We start from the raw sequence: 25,307 nt of genomic DNA, 5'->3' as shown, positions 1-25,307 counted from the left end.
TTTTATTATTTATTTTGGCAATTGATTTATTTTTTTATATATCAATTTATATTTAAATTTAATCGGTGAAAATTATATATTAACATTTTTTTTATACATCAATTTGTATTAGTTATTTTTTTTATATTGTTTAAAAAAAAAGGATATATAAAGAGAGAAAAAAATGTAATTTATTTAAAAAAATAAATATGTAATATATCATATAATAAGATTTAAATTATGATTTAAAATAAAATGATAATCAATGAAAAATGTGTAATAATTATCTATGATAAAACTTGGAATTAATTCAATTCTAACATGGAGGCCAATCTACGTCTAAACTTTGCTTAAGTACTATCTCAAAATTTAATCTTGATTTTACAATGTACATTTATTCTATTTCACGCCTTTATCGATTATAATTCTCTTACGATGGATGCTTTGAACAATTCCACATATATGACTGAATTTGTCAAGCTGGATTTCCCCAAATTTAGTAGCGATGACAGCGTCTACATAGGGAAATTGCAGAATCTCTTCAACACCAGCAAGATCTCCAACGGAGAAAAGTCCGCTTTATTTTTCCGAAGTCTTCCTGATGACGAATTCAATAATATTGGGGCAATTTGCACTGAGGAAGACTTCCAGGATCTAATCGCCCTGCTTGGCAAATTCAAGTTACAACATCCATCGAAGACCGGGAACGCTAAACTATCATTATTTTATGCTGCAACTCAAGGCAAGGATGAGACATTCTCGGCTTGGGTCATGCGCGTAGCACGACTCAATAAAGAATGTAAATTTAATGGCATTCAGAGAATTATTGAGAAAGTGAGAGTATCTTCGTATTCCAAAGATGTCAGGAAAGCGGTCAAGAGCTCTATGACCATAGAAGACATTTACAATCTAGGTCTAGAGGAAGACACCGCGGACCCAAGTGGCATCAAGGTGAAATTGTTACATTTTAATATATCACCTGGTGTACAAGAGGTTAATCAGATGGGCAGAGTCAAAAATAGTTATGTAACAACAAATTCCATTCAGGACTCTCACGCACATAGTAAATCTCTTATCAAGCAACCCCAGTTCATCAATGACAATCGCCCCGCACATCATTTCGATGAACGTTACGATTTACGATGCGACTATTGCCGTGACAAACGATTTGATGAACGTTATGATATACGCTACGACAACGACAGCGACAAACGATTCAACGGACGGCACAGCAACTTCCACGACAATCGTTTTGATCAAAGCTACGATAATTGTCACTATAACCACAACAGTTTCGATAATCGCAACGATAACTACTACGACGATCGATACAACAATAGCGGGTACAACGTCCATGGCAATCGCCATGACTCTCATTGTGACCATCATCAAAGCCCTGATCGACGAGATGACTGCTATAGAGGTGATAAACGAACCAACTATCCGTGTCGTGGTCAGCACAGACACAGCCCTCAAAATATTAATGGTTTTCCGAAATATTCGTCGAGGCCCAACCAGTACAAAAATGACAATAACACTTACAATAGATCTTCTGATCACAAATATCGTGATTGTCAATTGAATACGAACCACGCTATGAACATCGAAGTAATCGATGATGACGACGACTCAAACACAGACCTTAAAGAATATAATCTGCAGAATTTGGAAGTCTACAATAGGGGGGTCAAGGATACCATATATGACGCGTACAACGTGACAGTGAGCATCAACAACATACCCACGTTGATGCAAGTTGACACCGGTACCAGGTACAGTATACTTTAAGACTGTAGGCATAACCGCGATACGTAAGACGGACATGAGACTCACTGGTTATGACGGCAGTGCTATCAAGATATTAGGTCTTGTCAATGTGAACGTTAAGTATGAAGGAAGCTCACATACACTGGAGGCTATTGTAGTGGATTGTGATAAGATCTCCCTGCTAAGACGTATGTGGCTCCACACCTTCAACAACATTTTAAAAACGTTCTTAGTGGGTAATGTAGAGAATAATCTCGAGAAAATAATCTCGACAACAAAAAAAGACCTCGCATCAACTTACTCCTACAAACCCAAAATGGTCAGACAAGAGAAAGTTCACTTAAAGCCCGATGCTGTGCCTAAGATCATACTAAAATGAAAGTAACGAAATACAAAAATTGCATTAGAAATAAATAACTAAATAATATATATTTATTTACCTTTTTCCCTTTTAAAGTATTAATTATAAATCTTTTCAATTTTTAAATATTAATTATAGATCTTTTTTTCCTTTCTTCATTACTTATTAATTAATGAATCTTTTCTTCTCAAATATTTCTTTATTCATAAATTTCCATAAAAATAATAAGTAATAGTATATACATAAATTTCTCCTTTTTTAAAACAAAAATAAACATCTTTTTCCTTTGTTGCCACTGTATTTTTCTTTTTCCACAAAAATAAACAAAATACATGGCTAACAACAGGTTCGTAAATATATATAAAAATTAATTATAGTCCTTTAAAATATAATGAATTTTTATCATCCTAATACAACACGTCCACCCTATTAAGGCTTAGTGTATATAATATCCTTTAATCTTCCTCTTCAAATAATGCCATTTCTTCCATATGACTCAGGATATATCCAATCTCCAATTCATCTTTCATTCCACCCAATAATTCACTCTCTTCCTTCTTCTGTAGCCATATATCTTTCTCTTTAGTCATAACAGGTAATGTTTTCTTCTCCGATTCTATATTCACCTTATTGAAAATTCCCGGACATTTATTTTTGACATCTAAAGGATACTTGTCAAATTGAAACTCTTTGAAGCTACTACAGGTTTAATCTTTTGTATTCTTTTCCTTCGATTCTTAAATCTTTTCCCTTGACACTGAATTTTTAAATGTCCCCACTTTCTACAACGAAAACATTGTCGCACCCGCTTTATATCAAATCGATTCGACAAAATACATTCCTCTTCTTTTTCATCCTCCATCAGTCTCTCCCACGTCCTTGTGTTTCCATTCATTTGTTGCCTCCATTTATCCTCTCACTTTATTGACAATGGATAATCATACCATTTGACCCATATGATATAATGTACTATTGATTTTCTTTGATAAAACCTCTATATCACATCTTGATTTTTATAAGATCCAATAATACTTTCGTCCTTCTTCCCAAAAATCTTTCAGTTGGAGTAAAATCTCCCCTCTTTTAGGAATTATTATAATATAATTGTGCAATCCACACTTCACCCTTTTCATATTTTGCTTTCTTTAACCAATTTTTAACAATGGCCACCATCCTTTCAGCTTGTCCATTAGAACTAGTATGATATGGTGGTGCCAAAATATGTTGAGTTTGTGTGTTAGCACAAAATTGTTTAAAATTTTCGCTAATGAAAGCTGGACCGCCATCAGAAACAATGACTTCGGTAATCCCGAATTTTGCCCATAAATTTTTTAATTTTTTAATTACAATATTAGTAGTTAAACCATGTACTTCCTCATATTCAATCCATTTTGAATATGAGTCTACTACTAAAAATATGATCTTTTATTTAAATCAAAAAAATCGACGTGTATTCGTTCCCACGGTCGACTTGTTTTTGGCCAAATATTACCTACTTCTTTATGTGACATGTTGGAAAAAGTATTGCAAGGCACACATTTTTTTGTAATATATTCAATTTCCTCATTCATACCCAGCCACCATATATATTCCCTAGCCCATTGTTTTATTCTTTCAATGCCTTGATGACCGGCATGTAAAATTATTAACAACTTATTTCTTAATTTTCTAGGAATTACTGCTCGATTTATTCTAATAACACAATCATCCACTATAGATAATTCTGTTTGTATCCTTTTATAATTATTAAGATTGTTCTTCCACTTTATAGTGCCTGTTAAACATAATCTTACCTGTCTTAATTCCTTACCTTAGACTAGAGGTCTGCATTGGGAGGGTTTTTGGATAATATGCCCGCCCACTCAATGTTTAAAAAATTTTAACCCGCCCGCCCGCCCATTAATCTAAAAATTTTTACCCGCCCGCCCATTAGTCTAAAATTTCTTGCCCGCCCGCTCATTAGTCAGAAATTTTTTACCCACCCGCCCATTATTTATAAAAAAAATTTTTACCCAAGCCCGCTATTTTAAGCATCTAATGAAAATAGTTTCAACATTACATCTCTATAAGTTTTATAATTTAGGAAATTACTATATTAAGCTTAAAAAATATTCAATTTAAATTATGGATAATTTATTTTATCAAATAAAATATTTATAAAATATAAATATAAAATAAATTTTATAAGTAATTATAATGTAAAAATAATAATGAATCCACATTTTCGGGATTCAAACACGTTCTTCTTTGTTCTAAAAACCTTCCGGCATTGCTAAATCCTCTTTCAGAAGTAGCACTAGTTGGAGGAATTGCTAATATTTTTCTTGCTATTGATAGCTTTGGCAAATCTTTTTCTTGTCGTTTCCACCAAAGTAGGACATCCTTTTGAAGTATATCCTCTTCCTCAATTGAAATCTTTAAATAAAAGTGTACCAATAATAATAAATTTATAAAAGTAATTTAAATTTATATTAATTGTAATATATGCATCTTAAAATTATGCTAAATTATACTTATCAAAAATAATTACTTTAAGATTTAAATATCTTGTTATGCCATTATGTACGGTACTATCCTCAGTAACAACCTCATCCTCCCATCTGTTGGGGTTTAATTTTGATGTGGATGCTATTTATTTCAAATATTACATTTAATAAGTAGCTAAACGAATTTATAATTTATTAATACCTTTTAATTGGATTCTCTTTGCTTTTGGGGAAATGGGTAAAATCAAATTTTCATATACGTCGATGTTACATTCTTCTATGCAAATCAAATCTAACAAGTTTTCCTTATGTTTTTTTAATTCATTAATTTCTTCCGACGACAACATCCTCATTTGTCGGAACTTTGGTATTAAAAATATTGAAACTTTATGGAGCATATGAATTTTAAATTTTTCAATTATAAAATTTTTAGCTCTTTTCTTTATTATATCTATTTCTTTTTCGCATTTTGTTTTTCTCTCCATTATATTCATATTTATTTCATTATGCTCATGTAGAAGATTATACCTAATTTTTTTATAAATAAAGAAAAAATGGGCATAAATCCCAAAATATTAATTTTCATACCATATAAGAACGTTCTGTAGTGTAGGCCTGCAATCACCCTCAAGAGCATTAGTTGCATCTTTATATGGTTCCAAATAATCTATCAGTGTTTTTAAATCTTCCTTTCCCATAGATCCCATTTTTTCAGTCATATCACGAGATTGTAAGAATAAAAAAATCTCATCATACATTATATAAATGCTTTGTAGCATATTATGCTTTGTATTCCATCTTATATCAATATTTTGTAGTAACGTCTTGCTTAGATATTTTACGTTGCCACTTTGTTTAAAATAAGTCGTCAATGATTTTGCAGTACCAAAATATTATTAATCTCGGGAGCATTTTTTAAAATAAAAGTTGACTGGAAGGTATTACGAAGTATTGTGTTCAGCATATGTGCTGAACAGTTTAGTCTATTAAACCTAATATTTGAAAAAATAAAAGGAAAATATAGTTCTTTAAATATGAATGTTTTTTCTTTAGGTGTATACAAAATCTCTCAGAAATTATTATAATATCTACATAATAATTAAATTTTATTTAATAAAAAATTTACCCTTCCAAAGCTTTTTTAATATTTGCTCCTTGATCCGTAACAAAGGTGAGCTTGGAAAAATATTCCCGGGGAACACCAATTTTTAAAAATTTTTTTAATAATTCTTTAAGAATATTTTCTCCCGTCTTTTTTTCATCTTGAAAATTTTGAAATAAAAAGAAATTTTTTTTCTAATTTCCAATTTTGTATATAATGGATTGATAGAGATATGTAATCGGTTTTGGTAAATTCTTCACACCACATATCAGTAGTACATGAGCAAATGGAATTTTTTATCATTTCTACAATTTTAGGAAATAATATTTCCTTAAGATTCTCAGTAACTTTGGATACGTTGCGGCTAACTGTTGTAGCACAAGGGATGATCTTATTAACATCCAATTTAGCATATGTTGCCCCTAAGTCGGCAAATCTTTATAAAATATTTATAAATCCAGGTCCTTGAACTGCTTGAAATGGCCTAAAAAAGATAAAAGAATAATTTATTAAATTAAAATACCTAATGTCTCTAGCGCAATATTCTACAAAATTCGCTATTAGACCAGATTTTATCGTTTTGTTTAATTGAGAATTGTCTTTTTCAAAATATCCAGTTATTTTTTTATTTATCAAATCTTCATAATTTGCAGATGAACATTGATGCCGAAGGAAGAAGGAGGTGCCAGTTTTGCTATTATATTTAAAGATGGACTCGAAATCATTGCAGCAAATCCAATCTAGCTTTTTGTCATTTTCATCAAAAATAATTTTAAATTGTTTCCACATAAACGATTTAAGTTTATTATTATTATCTTCATTGTTTTTTATCTTATAAAAATTATTTTTTATTTTCTTAGCAATCAATTCTTAATTCATATTTTAAAATTAAATTAAAAAATATTATTTTGTTAGAATTATATTATAAAAAATAAAATTTATATATTATATAAGAAAATAAAAATGAAAATAAAAAGGGCAATATAAAGATAAACAATCATTACTAAAATAAAATAACACAATGGAGTAATTTCATTATTCCCAAAAAAGGAAATTTTAATTTTCAATATCTAAAAAATTATATATTTTAAAAAAAAAGTTTTATTTCATTACCATAAAAGGAGATTTTAATTTGTTTATAGATAAAAGTTTGTTTTTATTTGCAGAAAAAGTTTTTTTAATTGAAGAAAAAAGTTGATTTATTTTATAAAAAGTTATACCAGAAAAAGGCATTTTATTTTTTAAGTTCGTAAGAACAATTTTTTATTAATTAAAATAAAATTTTTTTAACCCGCCCTCCCGCCCATTGTTTAAATTTCTTAACCCGCCCACCCGCCCATTGTTAAAAATTTTTTTTAACCCGCCCGCCTGCCCGTTTTTTAAAAAATTTTACCCGCCCGCCCACTTAGATGGACGGGCGTGGGCGGGCGGGCAAGAAACCCGACCAATGCAGACCTCTACCTTAGACTATGTTTCCTGAGTTCATCCCACGTAGTAGGACCCCCTTTTAATATGTGAGATAAATTACGAATTATTGTTTCATCTTCTAGCGAAAATTCTATATTATTTATTTTAAAACTTTCAGTATTCGATCCCAATCTGGATAAAATATCAGGTAGATGATTTTCCCTACCTCTTCGATATTTAAGCTCCAAATTGAAACTACCTACCAATAATAACTACCTTTGCAGTCTAGGTGATAACATTAATTCCTTGTTATTTTTCTTAAACAAATGAATTATCGGCTTATGGTCGGTATAGACTGTAAATCTTTTACCAATTAAATATTCCCTACATTTAGTTAGATCAAAAATTAACGCTAATGCCTCTTACTCATTATCGGGTTTCTGTATCATGAAAAACTCTTGAAAAGAATAGAATAGGTCTCTCCATATCATTTATTACATGTAATAAATCACCCCCCCCCACACCTCTATTAGATGCACCCACCGCTAATATTATGGGTAAATCATTATTAAAACAACTTAAAATTGGCTTCACCAATCTTTTGTTTCAATAATTCAAATGCCATTTGTTGAGATTCTTTCCATTCAAAATGAATACCCTTCCTTAATAAATGATAAAATGGAGCAGCTATACTAGCAAATTCTCCTATAAACCTTTGGTAATAATTTACCATACCCAGGAATGATTGAACTTAGGACTTATTTTTGGGTTGTTGTAAATTAGCTATTTTTTTTAAATTTTTATCTAGAGGTTTTACTTCCAACCCCTTTATGGTATGACCCAAATATACTATTTCAGTTACTCCTAATACACTTTTCTCTCGACTGGCCTTTAAACCCTTCTCAAATATTCTCTTAAAAACCTCTTCTAACCTCTGATTATGTTGTTCTGGTGTTACACCCGTAATCAATACATCATCCATATAATAGAAAACCCCTTCTAAACCTTGAAAAGCGGATGCCATGGTGCGCTGAAATATTGGAGCGGATACGCTGAGGCCAAAAGGCAATCGACAAAACGAAAATAAACCCTTAGATGTGGTAATTGTAAATAATTTACGTATATCTTCCCTAAGAGGTAATTGTAAATATGCTGTGGAAAAATCAATTTTAGAGACATCTGTTCCCTTTAAATTAGCTAAAATTTCCTCAATTCGAGGTAATGGATATTTAACCTCCACTACCCCGGATCGAGAGTGACCCGAAAGTCGGCGCAAAGCCTTAACTTTCCATTCGATTTTCTGATCGGAACCAAAGGTGTGGCCCACTCACTATAATTAATGGGAACTATTATACCATCCTTTAACCATCGGTCTAATTCGACTTCAACTTCCTTTCCCCATTCAAAAGGTACTTGGCTGCATCCTAAAAAAATAGGCGTAACACCTTTTTTTGAGTTTAACGTCCACTTGGTAGTCCTTAAGACATCCTAAAGTGTCTTCAAATATTATTTCATATTTTTTAATTAATAAATCTATGGCGTCATGAACCTTAGTTAATTCATTATCTTCTTGCTCATTTATTGATATTTGATTAAATGTTGTCTTAATATTATTTTGTATATTACCCCTATCTCTTATATCATTAACATGTAATATATTATCCTTATTTTGTATATCAATTTCAGGACTATTCCGCCCTAAATATCATTCTTTGATGTTATCTCAACCTATGACTTATAAATGTCTCGATTATTGAAAAATTTCGAATCTTTATTCTTTAATTTTGACCCCTCTAATTCTCTTACCTTATTCTCTCTATTATTTGCATTGAATTCATTATTTATTTCATTATTTTTTATATGCCTTTCTGTAAAAATATTCCAATAATTGCATTGTGAACCTATTTTATTGATCCAGTCCCAACTCATTATGGTCTCAACTTCTTCTCAACCACCCATAAATTAAGACATATCTTTCTATTACCAACTCTTACTCTAACTCTGGATTTACCCAAAATTTTGATTTCCGTTCCATCAAATTGACGTATATATTCCCCTTTTCGAGAATTCTTTGAGGCCAAATTTCATGATATCTTTTATAAGACATGATGGAAATCACAGCTCCCGTATCGAACAACATCTCAATGTCCTTATGTATATTTTAATGTTAACCCGAGGACATGAAGAGTGTTCCTTATTGCACCTCATTATTAACATATTATTATAATTGTTTGGTCTTTTATATTTTTTCCATTTAAAAAAATTTTCCTTTCTATTTATATTTTTAATCAAATTTTTATTTAATTTAATTCTGTTTGAATTTACCATCTTGATACCTTCGTTACACCTGTACAAGTGATAAATCACATATAGGACAAACATTTTCGGACAATGGAAAATATAATCATATAGATAAATCTTTAGAGAAGAAGATAAGGTCAGGGGAGATTATAGATCGAGATAACACAACAAATATTTTACAATTAATTTTAAGTGATTTACGTAATAATAAGACAATTATGCAGGAGAAAAGTATAAAGGAGGTTAATAATAAAACACTCGGTACAGGAGATAGCATACAAGATATTAATTTTACATTAAATATGATTGTAAAGGAATTAAAGACACAAAGGGACTTAATAAGGGATATGTCGCGTGATTTAAATAAGTTAATGAATAATTGTAGAATATGTGATCGTAGGGGTCATAAAGAACAGGATTGTTTTTATAATAAGAATAAAGTAGTGGAGGGTATGAGGTGTAATAAGTGTGGTTATAAGGGACATAGTGAGGATAAATGTTATGTTAATGAAAAAAATATTTGTGAGGGTTTCCCAATTAGAAATTCTAAAAATTTTAAATCTGCAATTTGTAATATAAGGGAAATAGATAATACATTAAATAAGAATTTAAACAAGATTAACGAGTTTAAGGAACGTCGTTGTTTCAAGTGCAAGGAAGGACATTTAGCTATTAATTGCCTTTAATTGACTATATGAATCTAGGAGGTATAAAGAGGTCATGAGACCTAATAATCATATTAATAATAATAGATTATATCATAGTTTTAATAATAAATTTTATAATATGTTTTATAATGAATTGAATATTTATAATCGTAGAGGGTATTATGTTGATGATAAATGTAAAGCAGTTAGGGAATATGGGAAAGATCAAGCGAGATACACGAATGTAAAATATTTTGACCCGATATTTCTACTTCCTTAAATGTTAAATTATTTTCTGTTAATATCGGATTAATTATTTTATCAGTTTCCTCAATTATATTATTTCTATTTTGTATCTCCTGTAATACTAAATGTAAAAGATTACTTTCATTATCTTGTGTTTTAATACTTAAAGAATTATTTATTTTATCTAATATATCTAATTTTCCTTTCTCTGTTTTTACCTCTGAAAAATGCCATTTAATTCTTTTCTTATTAATCTTCTTAATTATTAATATAATAAAATATATTATTATTAAAATTATTAAAACTAAATACAAACGTTATTAATTAAATCATACCTATTAATAAATTTATTAAATATTTCAATAAGTATACTCTTAACATCCGATACGCTATTAATATAAGAATGCCTATTATTATGAGCGTAAAAATAACATATTCTCATTTAAATAATTCAAATTTTAAACCTTATTTCCTCTAAAATAAATATAATTCCTTTTTTAAATTTTCAACGATTTTCACTTTAACTCTTTATTTAATTTATTATTTCCAAAATCTAAAAATTAATTCTAATTGAATAAGAATTTATGTTACCATAAAAAAAATATGCTTGTGTCCACATAAACCCCTATGTAAAAATTAACTACACGGCACAATTAAAATGAAAGTAACGAAATACAGAATTAAAATGAAAGTAACGAAATACAAAAATTCCATTAGAAAGAAATAACTAAATAATATATATTTCAGAGACCTGCAGAGGTACCATTTGCACAGCCCGGCCTGGTTTTAATTTTTTTAGGCCCGGCCCGGATATTTTTTAAAAAAAATTTTTACGGCCCGGCCCGGATTTAAAAATTTAAGGCCCGGCCCGGATATTTTTAAAAAAAATTTTTTACGGCCCAGCCCGGCCCGGATTTAAAAAATTAAGGCCCGGATTTTTTAAAAAAAAATTTCAGGCCCGGCTCGGAATTTTTTAAAATTATATTCGACCTGTGGTATATACAAAAATTCACCTATGAGGTATTTAACCATATTTTTCATCGAGTATTATCGCTTATTATTTAAAAAATACATGTCAAAAGCTAATATTTTGAAAATATTATATTTGAATTTATAAAAATTATAAAACTGTTATTTATAAAAATGGATATTTTGAGCATATACTATATTTTATATTGCATTTATAAAAATAAAACTAATATTCATAAAAATGGTAATAATATTTTGAGCATATACTATATTTTATATTGCATTTAAAAAAAATAAAACTAATATTTAATTTATAAAAATGGAAAATATTTTGAGAATATAATATATTGTATTTAATTTACTATTTAATTTATAAAATAAAAATAAATCGCTATTTAAAAAAATGCATGTATAATAAATAGTATTTTGAAAATATAATCTAATTGCACAATATTAATATAATTTATTTTATAATTTAAATTTTTAACAAAAGAAGATAATTGTATTATATAATATTGTAATAAAAAATAATGAAAAATGTTGGATTAAAAACTTTCATGACTCAAGGTAAAATATAATAAATGCAATAAATATTTGACAGTTTGCAAAGTAAAAAACCAGCATGATTGACGAAACCCTATACTCAAGAAAGATATTAAAAATTCACAAATTATCATGAAGAAAGAGAAGCATATCTACCTTTTCAGGTTGAAGATTACTTCTTCTTTCTTCAAGAATTCTTCCAGTAGTGGAAAAATTCCGCTCACAGCTTGCACTTGAAGCAGGAATTGCCAATTTTTCTAAAATTGGATATTCGCTTTGATGAGCCGCCCACCACTCCAACAAATTATCCACATTAAATGTTTAATCTATTTTTTTATTTATGTAATTATAATATTCATCATCGGGTATTGACATATTACCAGAATTACCATCGTCCCATTTGTCATAAAACGATTCAGTTTGTTTAACAACAGTCGTAATTTGACTGGTCGATGGTATTTCATTTACTTCCTGAGCCTCTTGTAATTTAATATAATCTTTTATATAGTTTTCATAGGTAATTGCTTGAATTTGGGACAGAGAAAAAGAGAAATAAAATGATACTTGTGTAAAACAAATTTTTCAATTAAAAAATGCTTTATATTAAGTAAAATCAATTTTATTTCTCCTTTTTCGCTTTGAAAGGTATTACAAACTTCAAGAAGTGATATTCCTTTATTTGATTGTTTTGGTAAAATATATACCAAAAATTTAGATATGAATTATAAAAAAATATATTAATAATACTTGAATATTGGGGCTTATTTAAGATATTCCTTTATTTGATTGTTTTGGTAAAATATGTTGTAAAAATTTAGATATGAATTATAAAAAAATATATTAATACTTTGAATAAATTTGCGGGAAATTGATAATTAGATCGATCTGTGGGTGTTAGGTAGTGTTAACCATCACCCAATATATTATTTTAATCATAACTGTAATATAATATAATCTTATAACCATTAACTCATAATGTAAAAATTTTTATAAAAAATATTAAAGCCCGGCCCGGGTTTAACAATCTTAGGCCCGGCCCGGCCCGGCCCGGCCCGAATATATTTTAAAAAAATTTTTTAGGCCCGGCCCGGCCCGGGGGGTTTAGGGCCGGGCCTGCAGGTCTCTGATATATTTATTTAACTTTTTCCCTTTTAAAGTATTAATTATAAATCTTTTACCACTTCAATTTTTAAATATTAATTATAGATCTTTTTTTCCTTCTTTACTTATTAATTAATGAATCTTTTCTTCTCAAATATTTCTTTTTTCATAAATTTCCATAAAAATAATAAGTGATAGTATATACATAAATTTCTCCTTTTTTAAAACAAAAATAAACATCTTTTTCCTTTGTTGCCACTGTATTTTTCTTTTTCCACAAAAATATACAAAATACATGGCTAACAGGTTCGTAAATATATATATAAATTATAATCCTTTAAAATATAATGAATTTTTATCATCCTAATACAACACATACCTTCAAGGAGAATTCCGTGCGCCAAGATCAATGCAACGACTCAGAAATTGGATTGCTGGCTGAAGCACGACAAAATAAACCTTGCTCGAAAGGAATCTAGATGTTCAATGCCAGGCACGAGCGATCCGGTTTGGATATCTAGGGGTTGTCTTTACTTTACCAAGCCATCGTTCTGTTTGAAAAGAAGACTGCACCATGAACATGGGTAGCGTATTGCGTGGTGATCATGAATGTTTATGACGTTACCACTCAACTGATCCAAGGAAATCATAAGCCGAATTTCTTTGGAGGGTGGAATGTTGAATATGTTGATCGATGTTATTTCATTATTTATTTTGGCAATTGATTTATTTTTTATATATCAATTTTTATTTAAATTTAATCGGTGAAAATTATATATTAACATTTTTTTATACATCAATTTGTATTAGTTATTTTTTTTATATTGTTTAAAAAAAAAGATATATAAAGAGATAAAAAAAATGTAATTTATTTTAAAAAATAAATATGTAATATATCATATAATAAGATTTAAATTATTATTTAAAATAAAATGATAATCAATGAAAAATGTGTAATAATTATCTATGATAAAACGTGGAATTAATTCAATTCTAACAAAAATATAATGGCGTGTCAATTTATTATTAGACCCAATAGAAGAGTTTAGTAAAAAGATTTTCATGATTTTTTGGACCGGACCGTGGGACCGAGGAGTAAAATATGTTGGCAGTGCCAGTGTATTACTAGACAGGGTTTTAGAACATCCTTTTAGTATCAAAAACTTCTATATAGACTTAAAACAAATTTTTTAAATTTTTTTATAATTTCTTTTCCGCGTGGAGTAAAATATAAAGACAGCACCAATTTATTACTATACTCAAAGGTTTTAGAAACCTTTTTAGTATTAAAAACATTTAACTAGACTTAAAATATAGTTTTTAAAAATTTCAAATTTTTTTTTCTGGTGGAATAAAATATAATGACTCTGCCAATTTATTACTAGACCCTATAATTTTAGAATATCTTTCTAGTATCAAAAACTTTTACTAGACTTAAAACAAAATTTTAAAAAATTACTAGAACCTAAGATTTTAGAAAATCTTTCTAATATCAAAAACTTCAGGATTAAGACAAACTAGTTTGATTTTCGGTATATTTTGTTGATCCATCAAGTCCCGATAGGTCGGCTCAACAGGCCCAATGGGTTGGGTGGTGGTCAATTTTTCGACGCTGGCTCCGGGTTGGGCAAATATTTAAGACTTCGAATCAGGTTCTGGGTCGAAAAAAAACCAACCATTTATACTGTTTTAGCCTACATTAAAAAGCAAATAAGTATTCAAATTAAGCCGACCTAGGACAAGACCTCAATGCTTTAAACTCAAAAAATATGCCTTATCTTTAAATTTGTAGGAAGGTTTGTATTTATAAGTTATTTAGAAGATAATACCTTATTTTATTAATATAACCCTTAAAATAATATAATAGTTTCATATAAATTTTATTATATAGCTTATTGGATCTTTAATATGAGATATAAATGAATGTGATATAAACCCGATTAATACCTAAAAACCGAAGTATAAAATCGGAAATGATCATTAGAAGAAAAGTATTTTTTCCCCCAGGCTACTTTACATTTGTATAAAATCTTAGACTGGGAATCTAGGGCTATGACTCTTTATTGGTTCCATGTCAATTCAGCGAAACTTTTATTGCGAATGTCGTTTATCGCGAATGGATTTTATAGCGAAACTTTTATCGCGAATCCATAATAGCGAATACTATTCTGCGAATGCAATATCACGAATTTTTTATAGCGAAACCTTTTTAGCTAATACATTACCGCAAATACAATATCGTAGCGAAACCTTTACCGTGAAACTCTTAAAGCGAATACATTACTGCGAAACTTTAATCGCGAAAATTTTATAGCAAAACCTTTAAAGCGAATAAATTACTGCGAAACTTTTATCGCGAATCAGTAATCGCGAAAATTTTATAGCGAAGTTATTATCGCGAAACCCAAATCGCGAAGACAATATAGCGACAATTATTTCGCCAAACATATATCGCGAAGATATTATAGCGAATTTAATATCGCGATATGATAATAATGACTAATTTATTTTGAAACATTTTTTTATAATTATATTATTTGTATAATATTTTTTTAAAAAAATAGGTGGAAGATTGATTCAATGATAGTTTGTAATTTTCTTTTAACCTTAATAAATTTATATAATGATTAATAAACTTAGATCTAGTTTATGAAATTTATTATTGGAATATACTTTTTTCGCGATCCTATCCTTTTCTTCGAAGTTCTTATTTTATAACAATCGCGCACAATGAACTCAGCTTTATTATTATCTTGATCATTGAGTTTGTTAGTTAAATCTTGATATCTACTGGCGAAATTAATATCTGGGTAGCATTCATATTTATTGTCAGATGACTTAATATTTATATATTTATAAATTTATCAATCAGTTTTGGCCAGGGATGGCAAGTCAGTCAAATGACTAAATTTGACGGGTCAATTGAACGGGGGAATATTTGACCAGGTCAAATGTGATCAAATATTCAATGATCTGAAGATAAAAATATGTTTGAAAAAGAAAAAACTATATAAATACATGTGATCACAATGCTGCTATTTATTAAGTTCCTATTAATGAAGTATGTAATATAATAAAAGGATTAGGTATACAAGGTGGTGATCAAAATATTTCAAGTTATTTCATAAATTTCAGAAATAAAAGCGGCACGTTTAATAGAAAATCATGGGGAAAGCAGTAACTTCCATAAGAAGCAATCAGATCAATCTCAAGCAGTGGAATTAGCTTTGATCACCATTGCCATTAAGAGAAGTGGCATTTTACTTTGTGTCAATAATCTTAATAAAACAGAAATCGATTGAAGATTTAGACAACAAGAAAATTGCTTAAAAAATATTAAAGAACATGATGATATTCAATATAAAAAAAATATTTATTTGATTTTAACCATATTTGACCGGTCAAATGCACAACCGTGGTTTTGGCAGTCACTAATCATAAACAGTGTAGCTGAATAAAGTCTACAACATTACTGTTTAGAGTGTCTATTTTGAATGGCAATTCAAAAATAAATTACATCTAAGTGAAATATTTTTTAATCTTATTATTTTACGATCTTTATAGATATCTTTTTATCTTTTCTGTTTATTTAGATATAAAATATTAGTCATATTTTCAAAAAATTTAATAGGAATCTAAATCATATATTAAGACGTAGCCTTAAGCATGAAGTTTCCAAAATTTGCCAAGTATTAATTTTGAAGCTTTAAGCCAATATGTAATTCTTCGTATTACAAGAAATATCGGACAAGGACATCAAATGAAAGCGAATAACATATGTTTTTTGAGCTATTATCCACCTATGTTCTTTGATATAGCTAATATATTTGGGAATTTTTTTGGGAGGGGGGGGGGGTCGGGGGGAATTGTAAAAGCTTACTCTGAAATAAATCTTGATAGGGTAGTAAATTAAAGCTGATTAAATTTTTCTTATATAATTTAAAGTCACTTTGTTTCAAGTCTGAGTTTGGTTGGGGGAGGATAAAATATTTATAAAATAATATATCGGAGTCTCAAATGAAAGCTAATAAAGGGATGGGTTACATTGTTACTCGTCACACTTTTTAATATAGGGGAGAGAGTCGGGGGGGGGGGGGGGCGTGATAAAAATTTTAGTATAATATCTCGGCATGAATCTCATTTAATTTAAATATAATATTTTGATATGGGTTCTTATTGAAGCTTAAATAATTTTGAAATATAATTAAAAAAATAGCTACAGTAAAAATTAACAAATAATTAGTGACATATTTGATAAATTATAACTATTAAAAGAAGTATTGTCGAAATTTTAAAAAAAAAAAAATTCTCGTCTGGCTGGTGCCATTTCCTTGGTTATAAATATTTTCGCCATTCTTTCCTCTTTATTTCGGAGTCTTATAAAATATGTTATCAAGCAAAAATGAGATCTTAACCTTTAAAAATTATTTGTTCCGCCTGAATAAAGATACAAACTATTAAAGATGCCTTAACCAAGGTATATTTAAATGTCCCGTACGACTTACAAAAAAAATGGTAAGATAAAAGATAATAAAGAAATACACAATCATCCAGAAAATCCAATCGAAATGGAAACCAAGAAAATAATCAATTCAATTAAGAATTAAGCTTTGAATAATACTATGGAAACTCCAAACTTTATGTACTAGGTTCCGTGTTATCATATTTGGAACAAGAAAAAATTTGGACTTCTTAGCTTCATGTGAACATTGGTTTTCTGATGGTACATTTAAATAGTCGCCACCTTTATTTACGCAAATTTATACAATTCATGGGATTAAAAATAATAATGTTTTACCTCTCATATATATATTGACCAATAAAAAGGATTATGAAACATATTTAAAAAAATTTACTATCATAAGTGACAACTTAATATCAATTCCAAAAAAAATTATGACGGATTTTGAAATGGCCAGTGTAAAAGCTTTCAATGAAGTGTTTCCCTGTTTAACACAAATGTTGTTATTTCCATTTTGGCCAATCCTTTTGGCGAAACATTAAAAAATATATAGATAACGCAGAAATATAGTGGAATTTAATATACAACTTAGAATGATGGTTTACTTGGCATTTGTACCACCATTAAATGTAGTTGAAACATTTGAATTACTAATAAACTCCGAATTTTATTCTAATAATCGATTGTTACTTCAGCCTCTAATTGAAACTTTTGAAAAAGCTTACATTTGTAAAACTTTTGGAAGAGGCAGACTACCTGCTTTTTAATATTGAACTATGGAACTGTTACCAATCAACTCTGAACGGGGAAGCGAAAACCAACAACGCCGTTGAAGGGTGGCATAGATGCTTCAGTTCTCTCCTAACAAGTCACCATCCAAACATGTGGAAATTTATATCAAGTTATCTATATATCTATTATTTTAAAATGATTTAAAAAGTATAAAGATTTACTAATAAACTTTATAATTTATATTCTAGGCTTAAAAAAACAACAAGGGTTGACAAAGTTAAAAATTTCTCAATATAATTCTGGTGAAACACCCTATACCCCGAGAAAAAAATATCGAAATCTACATGCGAGAATAGTAACAATTGTTTCTGATTTCGAAAATCGATCAAGATTAGATTATCTTAAAGGAATCGCTATTAATATAACATTGAATGTTTATTTTTTTAAAATTCTTATCTACAGTAATAAAAATTTTGTTTGTTTTTATGTAATAGTTCAAATTTTTTATATTTGCGTTATTTTTTGTGACAAAAATATAGGAAGGTCTACTTTGTATAAAATTTAGCTAGCTACACATATAGACTCATTTATCAAGATACAGATTTTATGAGGGTATTTACAAATTCTTTTATATGTGAAGCAGTCTTTCTCTACCACATCAATCCCACGATTAATATTTCAAAAATAACTACCTATCGTCATGCATTATAAAATTATTTTAAAATTCATATTCCTAGCCCTTGAGTCATATAGTTGTTTTCCCTTACAAATATGATCACTTTTGATGAGTAACATTATTAATAAAATATTATTATAAAATAATACTCAAGTATTACACTAAAGGGAAAAGTTTAAAACGAGGATTATATTTTCCTTTTATTTATTAAAGCATGTAAATTTTTTTATATTGGGGTGTTTTTGTCCAATGTTTTTTTCCATGGTTATTTTTAACCAGTCTTTGTCCAAATCAGTGATTCATTTAAAATTTTACTTATATATTTAACAAATATTTGTTTAATGATGTGATATGGCAATTAGAGATCTGCAAAGTTAGGCCCGGCCCGTACCCGACCCAAACGGGCTTTGGGCCTAATTTTATTTTAAATAATCGGGTTCGGGCCGGTCCGGGCCTAATATTTTAAAAAAATCGGGCAGGGTCGGGTCAGACCTTGGAATTTTTTTAAATATATCAATTTTATATTGAATTTTTTGTGTAAAATAAAAATATTTGATTTTATTTATTGAAACTAAACGACATATAACATGTCTTTTATTTTGAGTAATTATAAAAATTAATTTCTATATTTAAATAAATTTGGGCCAGTCCGGGTCGGTAAATTTTTTTAAAAAAAATTTCAGGTTCGGGCCAGGTCGGCAAAACTTTTTTAAAAAATTTCGGGTTCAGGCCAGGCCGGCAAAACTTTTTTAAAAAAAATTTTGGGCTGGGCTTGAAAAATTAGGCCCAATGCAGATCACTAATGGCAATGCTCTACTTTTTCATTCACATATTCAATAATTAAAAAAATCATTTTTTAAAAACTTTTTTTAATGAAATTTATTTTGTAAGGATATTTATCTATATGTAAATTAGATATCAAAAAATATGGCCTAAAGGGATCTATTAAAAAAATATAATACTTGCTATACTATTTCCTATTTTAACTTAAGAAAAGGACTGTGGAGAATATAATGTATTCACTTTAACAGGGGCTTGTATACCCATCTATAAATGATATCAACCCTCTCAAAACTTTTAACCTCCTACCAGATATAAATAATTAAAAAAAGGAAATACCATTCATCCCTTTCCAATTTTATTCAAATAATGATAATTATTTCATAAATAACTACACCCCTCTAATTTAAATTTATCCATTATTAAATGTGCCGAATTTTATATTGGTTTTTCATCTAAAGATTTTAAATATTAAACATCAAGTTTTTCATTTTTATATTGAAAATTTTTTGGAAAATTCATTTTATAGATATATAACAAAAAATAATTTTAGATATTATGGATTTAGAGATCCTAGATGAAGAAATTGAATTTCCATCATTCAAAAAATATTTTAAACTTCTAAAAGATGTTGATCCAACAAATTTAAGGGCAAAATGCCTTTTGTGTTTAAATAAAACTATTTTATTTTCAAAAGTGAGCAGCTTCAATCTAAAAAAGCATCTAAAAGTAAAAATCTTTCTTTTAAATACAAAATGATTTGGAAGACTTTTTTGGATTCCATGAAATTGATCAGGAAGATATATTGGACAAATATTTTTTAAATAATGATACCAAAATTACTATTTTTGATAAATTCCCTGAATTAAAAAATATCTTCCTCTAATGCTCCTGTAGAGCACCAATTTAGTATTGCAGAAGAGGTCTTAGGGGAGAGGCGTGGATGTTTGTTAGATTCTAATTTATTACTTTTAAAAGCTAATAAAAGGTTATAAATATTTTGATAGATCATTTAATATAAATAAAGCTTTTTGATAAAAAAATATGATTTTATTTGGTATACCTTCTAAAAAAATTAAAAATCGGAGCAGTTATGGAGTGCCACTCCATTATTTGGAGTGGGATCTAGCTCCTTTTAAAAATGTAGTAGTGGGAGTGGGAGCTAGCTCCTTTTGAGAAGGTAGGAGCAGGAGCTAGCTACTTATAAAAAGGAGCGTTAACAACTCTGATTATTTATAAAGAAAGTAAATTATATTTAAAAAATCAAATGGTACACACTTCCAATGCTGCAAATTCATAATTTTATTTAGATATTTCAATACAATATATATATGCAATATAATATTACAATAAAGTAACTGTATTAGAATTTACTTCTTAATCATCATTACATATATTGTTTTATTGTAAATAAATACAAGTAGTAAACAAGCATTATATCCGTGACTTTTTTGTATGTTTGTTGTGAGTCGTAACGGTTTTAATAGTTCCATTTAAAACACCTTTATCAACTGATTTAGATCTTACCCTTAAAATAGAATATAAATTAAAATATTAGTCTTGTCTATACCAAGCAGACACTCCCATACTTTCAGCTTTAACTGATCTGATTTGGACATCTTTTAATATAGCATCGACTGCTAATTTTCTAAATTCCTCATCAGTTGGTATTTTGCTCATCTGAATACGTGATACGTGATATAGAACGTTTACGCCCTCTAGTTGTGGATACAACAGAGCCACGTACTTGTATGCGGACCAATGATATATATAACTATAGATTGACGATTCATTCATTCAATGCATTATAAAAGTGTCCACACATTGTAATCAGCTGTAGCGCCATTTTGTAGTTTGGTTATCCATTATTTGTCAGCAAGAAATATTAATATATAGAAAACAAGTCTAGTTTTAAAGGTGATTTATGATATAATATTTTATAGTATCTTTTATTCTTAAATTTTCATAAGACTTTTTTTTATGAAGGTGGAGTAGGTGATTATATTTAAAAAATGAATCTAAGACTAACCCACCTTTTAATTTTTTAAAATATAGTTTAACCTAATCCTGCATGGACTTATAAATCTTATGTTAATGCATCTTAGGATACATGCAAAACAGATCTTATAATATCACTATCATTTATTATTTAATTAGATAATGGGAGTGTGCTGTGTTCATAATTGTAATAAAACATATAAAATAGAATCTAATACACATATTTCTTATCATAAGTATATTTATTATTTTTTATATGCAACATATTTATTACATAAAGCATTAATAAGCTACAAACATTGAAAAAAAATCCTTATTTAGTAAAAATATAAAGTTTTCTCATTTTTATTGCTAGGACAAATAATGCTTCTTCCTATTGAGTTGATAAGATTTCTATTTTGAACTTTGCCTAAATATTTTTCTGGATAAAATATTAAGTTAGCCATTTTAAAATACATATTTACTATGATACAGTTTCATTTTAAATATTTGTAAGAAATATGTAAACCATATATATATTAATAGAGGCTCTGCCAATCAACAAATTTTCACTGATTCAATACTATATTACTAATAACCGATCTGATATTTATATTGATTTTTATATACTATCTATCATAAATATATCTTATATTTTACTCATTATTATTCACCTATTTTTAAATATAGATTTCCATTAAAATCCAAAGAATTATTGGAAAAATGGTTACAGGCTATAAATAGAAAAAATTTTATGCCTAATAAATATAGTATAATGGGGGGTTAGTGATTCCTTCATCTAGTATGTCTATATTATGCCGAATTTGTGAAAGTTCATTTAGAACTTATCAAAATGATATTAAACGTAAAAATATTATTAAAAAAATGGAAGTGTTGGTTTTTTCCACAATAATTGGTACAAATATTTTTATTGATCTTACTGAACATATTAATGAACATGAGATTGGTTACAGCCATTTTCAAATTCTTGTAAAATTAATTGTTCAAAGGTAATCATTTATTAGTTTTAATACTATTTTTTTTAAAGATATTTAAATATTAGATTTTTCCATTTTGCTGACTTGAGAAACCAGGAATTGATAACTGGTATGAGGCAAAATCTTACAAAAGCAATACAATTTAATAATCAATAAGTCATGTAAATTAATATTTATATCTTCTTTTATTTTTTAAAAATTATATTGTATAAAGAACAGGCCTTATATAAGACATATTATAAAAATTATGATATTATATATAATCTATGCTAATGTAAATATATTTTATTTTTTATAGGTGATGATAGAATCAAAAAGGATGAATGTTTATAATCAAAGATAATATGAATGTGAATCATCATATTGTTAAAAATACATTTTGTTTTTTAAAGTGTACACATTTATATTTTTATATATTTATTGTATAAACCTTATTTAAATGATTTATATAATAATTTATACCCATGCAAAAAATGTTATTATTACACTATGTTTTTATTGAAAATAAAATAAAAGATGTTTTCATTTGTCATTTATAATTAAGATGAAATAATTAAAACAAAAAAAATTATAAATGATTATTACAATAAAAATTAAGTGAGATGAGCTCTCAACCCATCTTTTAAGATGGTTTAACTTATTTCATCTAGAACACATAATCCAAAATAATTTTTAATTGACAGGATATTTTTTTATAAAATCTTATTTTCTTAACGTAATTAATTGATCTTCATCTACTTTTAGAGTATATCTTTGGTTCATCCTTTATAATAAAATTAATAATACAAAATAAAAATAAGTTAAAAAAGTAAGAAAAAAATTAACACTGATTTCTCTTATTAGTAAAACAAAATTTGTAGATTTTATTTAATTATATCTATACAGATCTCTTTTTTTATATAAATTTTGATTATTATTTTAAGGTATAAATTACTTAACTAAAATTAAAAGTACCAGCAACTACAATAAATAACGATGCATCATTTTTATTTATTAATAAGATATGAATCATAAAATATTATTATATTTAATAATAAGGATTCCATAAATGAACAATAAGTGGATAGTAAGATTTTTTTTGAAACATCAAGTGAATTTGATAAAATTATAAAAACTAATTTTATAAGAAAAATTAACAAATATATATAAAAAAATAAATGATTTTGATATATGCAATTAATATGTATAAAATAAATTAGATTTTCTAATAATGGTTGAGGAATGTTTAAAAATAAATTTATTTTTATAATAATATTAATCAAGTAGATAAATTAACTAAAAACTGATTGAAAGAAGTATTTTCTTGATTGAGTCATGTGATAAGTTTTTTTGGCAATTAAATATAGGCAGTGGACTTTATTTGGTTGAATATTTGAGGGTGTATTAGATATAAGTATGGAATATTTTGTATGGGTATAATTTTGGTGATTTTTGTTTCAGTGATATCGTAGCAATCTATGTTTCTGAATAATTTCTGGGTGAAAGTAATTTAATGATATTATATACTACTATTGGATTAAATGTTGAGTTTTTTTATTTTATAGAATACCAATGTAATTTAATTGAAGATCAGTTGAGGTTAGGATTCATTTGATTATTTTACATAATTACATTATTAACAAATTATTAGATATAAAATTGTTAAATTTTTAAAAATTAGTATTATTATTGAGGCATTTGATCAACGTACAAGCTACAAAATGGCGCTACAGCTGATTTCAATAGGTGGACGTTTTTTTATGCATGATCGCCAATCTATAGTTATATATATCATTGATGCGGACTATTACTTAAACGTCTATGGGCTGATGTGGAAAGGACAAAATATTAAATAAAAATGGGCAGTTAATTCAAAATGAAACAACATTAACACATATTCACAATATATCACATTAATAATATATCAATAAAAAGGAATTACATTGACAATAGATCAAATTAATCAAAAATGAACCAACACACATGCCCATCCTTTTATCTCCAATATTTATATGTCGTATGGGGATATAGAATCCCTGGGGATTCGAAATCTCTCAATTTTAAATCATATACTAAGGGCGAATTTTAAATTTTGAAAATCTGATTTTATAGGAAGGGTATTTCGGCATGTATAAAGTACCCAAACGGTAAACTTCAAACAATTTTGCAATGAACTTTAGAATTTCTCCTAATTTATATTAATTTTTATATGGATTTTTTATATATATATTAAAAAATACTAAAATGTCTATGGCTGAAATTGGCTGAAGTTTATAAGGTAAATACTCTACACATGATTGAATACATTTCCGGTTAAATCGGATTTTAAAATGTTTTAAATCGCCCTCGGTAGAGGATTTAAAATCAAGAGATTCCGAATCCAAATGAATTCCATATCCCAATACGACATATATATAATAAAAATTTTATCATAAAAATCTCATTATATATATTTTTTTATAAATCACCCAATTATACAAATTTATATCTTTATCATAATTATAATCACTAATTTTACATTTCTATAAAATTTCATATATATAAACAAATAAAGATTTTCTACCACAAAAAATTTATTTTATATATATTTAGAGTTGTGCAGGTCCTCCGGAAAAAAAGAATCTAGATACAGATTCTTTATAAAAAAAATGTCTTTAATATATATACTAGTAACTTGTTCAAAATATTAAAAAGATACAATATAAAAAAAACTTCTCTCTTTTTCAAATGAAAGTATCTTATACACAAGATACATATAAAATTATCATTATCTATTTAGAATAGTTTATAAAAT

General features: G+C 27.6%; 1 protein-coding gene and 1 long non-coding RNA gene across 5 annotated transcripts; both read left to right on the top strand.

The window, feature by feature from the left end:
* The first annotated feature begins 283 nt into the window (after positions 1–283).
* LOC135931577 (TBC1 domain family member 5 homolog A-like) lies at positions 284–13,670 on the top strand. 3 transcript variants are annotated; one of them, XM_065468800.1, is made up of 3 exons: positions 284–2,127; positions 8,092–8,202; positions 13,296–13,670. In XM_065468800.1, the coding sequence occupies exon 1, from the start codon at positions 415–417 to the stop codon at positions 1,765–1,767; it is 1,353 nt and encodes a 450-aa protein (XP_065324872.1). In that variant the 5' UTR covers positions 284–414; the 3' UTR covers positions 1,768–2,127; positions 8,092–8,202; positions 13,296–13,670. The 3 variants fall into 3 exon arrangements, with proteins under 3 accessions (XP_065324872.1, XP_065324871.1, XP_065324873.1); XM_065468799.1 differs by lacking the exon at positions 8,092–8,202; XM_065468801.1 differs by lacking the exons at positions 8,092–8,202; positions 13,296–13,670 and adding an exon at positions 6,349–6,434.
* Positions 13,671–21,246: 7,576 nt separating this feature from the next.
* LOC135931712 (uncharacterized) lies at positions 21,247–23,014 on the top strand. Of its 2 annotated transcripts, none has more exons than XR_010573134.1 (4): positions 21,247–21,476; positions 22,227–22,546; positions 22,585–22,695; positions 22,833–23,014. It is a non-coding gene; the product is annotated as an uncharacterized LOC135931712 (long non-coding RNA). The 2 variants fall into 2 exon arrangements; XR_010573135.1 differs by lacking the exon at positions 21,247–21,476 and adding an exon at positions 21,494–21,793.
* Positions 23,015–25,307: the final 2,293 nt, after the last annotated feature.

This window comes from Gordionus sp. m RMFG-2023, chromosome 1 (genome assembly GCF_954871325.1).
Source record: "Gordionus sp. m RMFG-2023 chromosome 1, tfGorSpeb1-WG-v2, whole genome shotgun sequence".
In the NCBI taxonomy this organism is placed as follows: Eukaryota; Metazoa; Nematomorpha; class Gordioida; order Chordodea; family Parachordodidae; genus Gordionus; species Gordionus sp. m RMFG-2023.
This window is presented reverse-complemented; position numbering and strand designations above follow the sequence as displayed.